We start from the raw sequence: 4,833 nt of genomic DNA on the forward strand, positions 1-4,833 counted from the left end.
CAAGAGTTTGTACCACTAGAGATTTTATAATACTGACATTACTAGAGATTGTACAATATACTGACAGGTTGGGTATTACTAGAGATTGTAAACTGGCAACTTGTGTGCTGCTAGATATTGTACAATACTGACAGGTTGTGTTCTACTAGAGATTGTACAATACTGACAGGTTGTGTTATCCTAGAGATACTTGTACTTGATGTAGAACAACTACAAGAGTAAGTCTATGTACAACAAGAGATTTTATAATACTGATATTACTAGAGAATGTACAATACTGACAGGTTGTGTTCTACTACATATTGTACAATACTGACAGGTTGTGTTATCCTAGAAATAGTTGTACTTGATGTAGAACATCTACAAGAGTAAGTCTGTGTACCACAAGCGATTTTATAATACTGGCATTAATAGAGATTGTACAATACTGACAGGTTGTGTATTACTACATATTGTACAATACTGACAGGTTGTGTTATCCTAGAGATACTTGTACTTGATGTAGAACATCTACAAGAGTAAGTCTGTGTACCACAAGCGATTTTATAATACTGACATTACTAGAAATTGTACAATACTGACAGATTGTGTTCTACTAGAGATTGTACAATATTGACAGGTTGTGTTATCCTAGAGATACTTGTACTTGATGTAGAACATCTACAAGAGTAAGTCTGTGTACAACAAGAGATTTTATAATACTGATATTACTAGAGATTGTACAATACTGACAGGTTGTGTTCTACTAGATATTGTACAATACTGACAGGTTGTGTTATCCTAGAAATAGTTGTACTTGATGTAGAACATCTACAAGAGTAAGTCTGTGTACCACAAGCGATTTTATAATACTGGCATTAATAGTGATTGTACAATACTGACAGGTTGTGTATTACTACATATTGTACAATACTGACAGGTTGTGTTATCTCCGAGATACTTGTACTTGATGTAGAACATCTACAAGAGTAAGTCTGTGTACCACAAGCGATTTTATAATACTGATATTACTAGAGATTGTACAATACTGACAGGTTGTGTTCTACTACATATTGTACAATACTGACAGGTCGTGTTCTCTTTGCGATTTTATACAACGGACATGTTGTGTTATCTTAGAGGTTGTAGGTGTATCAGATGATACCAAACTATGTTTGATACAATTTAATATGGCCCGATGACATGGTATCTTGGGTGACATTCTGAACATTAGTGGATAGATAAGGTCCAACTGAACTTTTTATAATAGAACATCAAGGTGTCTATATGAGAGGTTTAGATGGTTTTGAATTGCCATTAATTATATGAATAAACTCTGTGGTTTCTCAGACATCGTAATTTCTCTGGACACACCGTTAATGAAGGCGAATTGAAATCGTACAATTAACTCTTTAAATGTATTTGTCTGGTTGTAATAAGGCTTCTTTTTTTATGTAAAGTGAAATGACACTGAGCTATGTTACACTGACCGCAAAGCATACTATATACATAATATCCATTCACCTGTGTCCTGCTGCTTAGTTCGTGCTACATCTACCATTACTACCATTGATATATTTATTTATAGTAAAATATAATTCAGTTGTTATCGTTTAGCCTGATTTCTATACCTGTCTATCTATCTGTCTATCGATCTTATCTATCTATCTATTCATTTTTCTGATATTTTATTTAGCTGTCTATTCATTTATGTTATTTAAGTCGTGATTAATGTAAATGAATGTCTCTAGGGAAATAAATTGAAATAAGCCTGATGTTTTCAGACTCCCACATGATTATCTGCAATGTTTTTTCTTTTACAATAATTTCAATTAACAACTGGCTCTTCCCGAACTACACTCACAATTAATATATACATGACACCTAACCCGGAATATAAGGCGAATTTAAATCTGATGAGAAATGAAGTTAATTATGTTCTTCAATTTGTGATGAATACTAATTTTTAATTAGCGGTAATACAAGAATTGCAGGTATCTGAAATTAGATTTTATAATGAAATGCAATCCTTAATTAGGGTAATCTAATTAAAATACAGATACAGCTAGTTTGTATCGTGGGTTTCTTCACTTATACAAGAGTATGAAAATAATTTTAAAAGTGGTGCACGTCTAAATACGCTTACTTCGGCATGAGGTCGATGTAAGGAAAGAAAATTGGTGCTAAATAAGCTATTGCGTTTATTGATTTCGCGTACACCAAAAACTTGCTAATCAAAAACAGATTTTACGGAATTTTAAGAAATATTGAAAGCTAATCCGAATTATTTTTACTAACTCTCCGTTAGAGTATGACAAGACAACCTACATTTTTTATTTGATTTCAATGAGTTCAAGATTGGCAAAAATCTCAAGAAATCATTACAAGAAGTGAGGAACCGAGATAAGAAGTAATTTTTACAATGTACTAACATCTCAAGATTATATATAATAATACTAACTAGTAATTAACTATTTATTATTATATTGATTATCAATAACTATTTAATTCAAGTAGATAGATAAGTATCGTTATCAAGAACTTGTCTTTGAAATTCTAACTCGGGTGTCCAATATTTTGATCTAAAATGGAGTTTCAGCGATGAAATACATGCGCCCTGAATGAGATCAGAAGGAAAGGAGAAAATTAGATAAGCAGAGAATTCGTCTTACTTCCTGATCTATTTTCTAATTGAGCTAGGTAAGTGAACTGGACGAGACAGTGCCATAATCACCACAATGATCTCATTTCATATTTTTAACTCCAAAGTGCTTCAATATATTGAACACTGTGTAGTTTAAAGTCACGAACTGGCCACATATAAACTTGAATAACAAAACAGAGTTACCGTGGTAGCTATTGATCTCAATTTTCAATATATTTAGTGAATTTATACTACACACACTCTTGTCTCAAAAGCCGACCAATATATTGTTTATCATGCCACACTGACACTTGCACAAATTGTATTTCTGCAATGCCGCGCAGAGGTCGAGGTAAGGTATGCCATTTTGGTGCTTTGTAGCGGAGCGGCCTGTTCGCGCACTCACAATGCACGACCACAAAATTTGCCGCAGTAACACACATGGATATTCAATGGCACTACTTGTTTAAGTATAGGTTAAGTATTTTGTGTGCATAGTTCAAACTATGTTCACGCGTCGACATTGTTTGCGTCGATTTTGTACTATGTTCATGCATGTATTACGTATGTGGCACATACACAGTGCGAAAATTAATGCGTGCTAAATTTTCAAAATTCTCGCTGCAACATGGCACCACCGTTTCCTTCTTACACTCCTCACGCTAGACAATGCACATATTCATATGAAGAAAAATTGCGTTTCTCATTTTACTAATTATGTTTTGGTAAAAAAACAAAGTTGATATAAGATACTTTAATGAAAATGACACTACATTAGCAAGTTATAATTTATTACTTTTGAAATTACTGAAGTTTATCAAATTTCTTAAACTGCTTTTTATGAAAATATCCAAAGGCGTTGATGCTGAAAATTAGAAATAGAAAAAGAGAAATTATAAGTTTAAATTCAAGAGCAATGAAAGGAGCTCTATATTCAAATAGAAATATCCAACAAGATATTGAGGAAATCGGTAAATCCCAGAAATCATCATTTCCTTGCTACATATTTTAACAAATATTAGATTAACGATGTATGTATATTTTCAGATGTTCGAATGCGGTCATTGTTATTAGAGAAAATACACAGTTAATACACTACAATCGATGATGAACCATTGTATCACCAAATATCGGAACAAGATTGTATTTTCCCATCCAGGAAAACCAGCGGAATGTTCAGATGCGGTCATCAATTCTTGTTATTTAGATAACAACAATATAAGTCTCACAAATACACGTAGTTAAAATACTGAAATCAACGAAGAACCTTTTTATCGCCATATATATTAAAACAAGTATGTATTTTTCCATTAGGTTTACCGAGAACACATGCGAAATGTTCAGATGCGGTCATCAATTCTTGTTATTTCGACAACTACATGTAAGTAATAATATCAAACATCCACCAAATCTGACTGCAAGCAATTGCGACCTATTTGCCAAAGGTGATGAGTTCTGTAGACAACTCTTTAAGGAAAAATCGCAAATGTTTAAAACTAACATGCATTGATCGCAATTCAATTTTCTTTGATTTAGCTTCAAGACATCCATTTCAGCTGAGAAAATAATTGAATTTCTCGGTTTGGAAAACGATACATTTTCTACTAATCAGTTTATTCTTCTTTTTTCCTTTCTTCTCAAACAGTTTTCTTTCAAATCTCTGTGTCAAATTCAGCATATTGTACATTAAAGATTCCGACAATCGTTTTTTTTTCTGTTCTTTAAGCAATTTTTTCAGACGCAAGTGATGTAAAGCTAAATGTAACCCGGTAAAATGTGTCATAGCGACCCAAATTTCAAACCTGAGTAGATTATCTAGTCTCTTCGTTTGTTTTTACCTTGTGTGGAAATTAGCAGGTAGATTTGTGCCCTGGAATAGCAATTGTGTGAACGATGCTGATGAATGACAAAATGTGCTATATATTCAAATAATACTGATATAGCTGATTATAGCCCACCATACAGAATATGCGTCCTTACTAGGCTGATAAGGTGACAGAAAATTAGCTGAGTCGCCATAAGCGTGGTATTAGCCCGTAGACAGCTTTAGATATCACTCTTGAGATCGCCACAGACTCGAAAATGTCTTTAGACCAGCGGTGTAACATCTCCGTGAACGCAATAAAAGTGAAATGCAACCAGATTTTATGAAAAGGTTGACTTGGGAACGCAATATGGTCGCATATATTACTGATAAGGTAGGCCTTTTG

The 4,833-nt window shown here is 33.3% G+C and overlaps 1 protein-coding gene across 1 annotated transcript; it reads left to right on the forward strand.

Annotated features, from left to right (window-relative positions):
• Positions 1-267: 267 nt before the first annotated feature.
• On the forward strand, positions 268-3,731 carry LOTGIDRAFT_155246 (hypothetical protein; the record flags this gene model as incomplete). Its single annotated transcript, XM_009066823.1, has 6 exons — positions 268-368; positions 435-518; positions 585-668; positions 735-818; positions 885-968; positions 3,671-3,731. 6 exons carry the CDS (start codon positions 268-270, stop codon positions 3,729-3,731), a joined length of 498 nt encoding a protein of 165 aa, XP_009065071.1.
• Between the last annotated feature and the right edge of the window lie 1,102 nt (positions 3,732-4,833).

The sequence above is a fragment of the Lottia gigantea genome (assembly GCF_000327385.1).
Source record: "Lottia gigantea unplaced genomic scaffold LOTGIsca_8, whole genome shotgun sequence".
In the NCBI taxonomy this organism is placed as follows: Eukaryota; Metazoa; Mollusca; class Gastropoda; family Lottiidae; genus Lottia; species Lottia gigantea.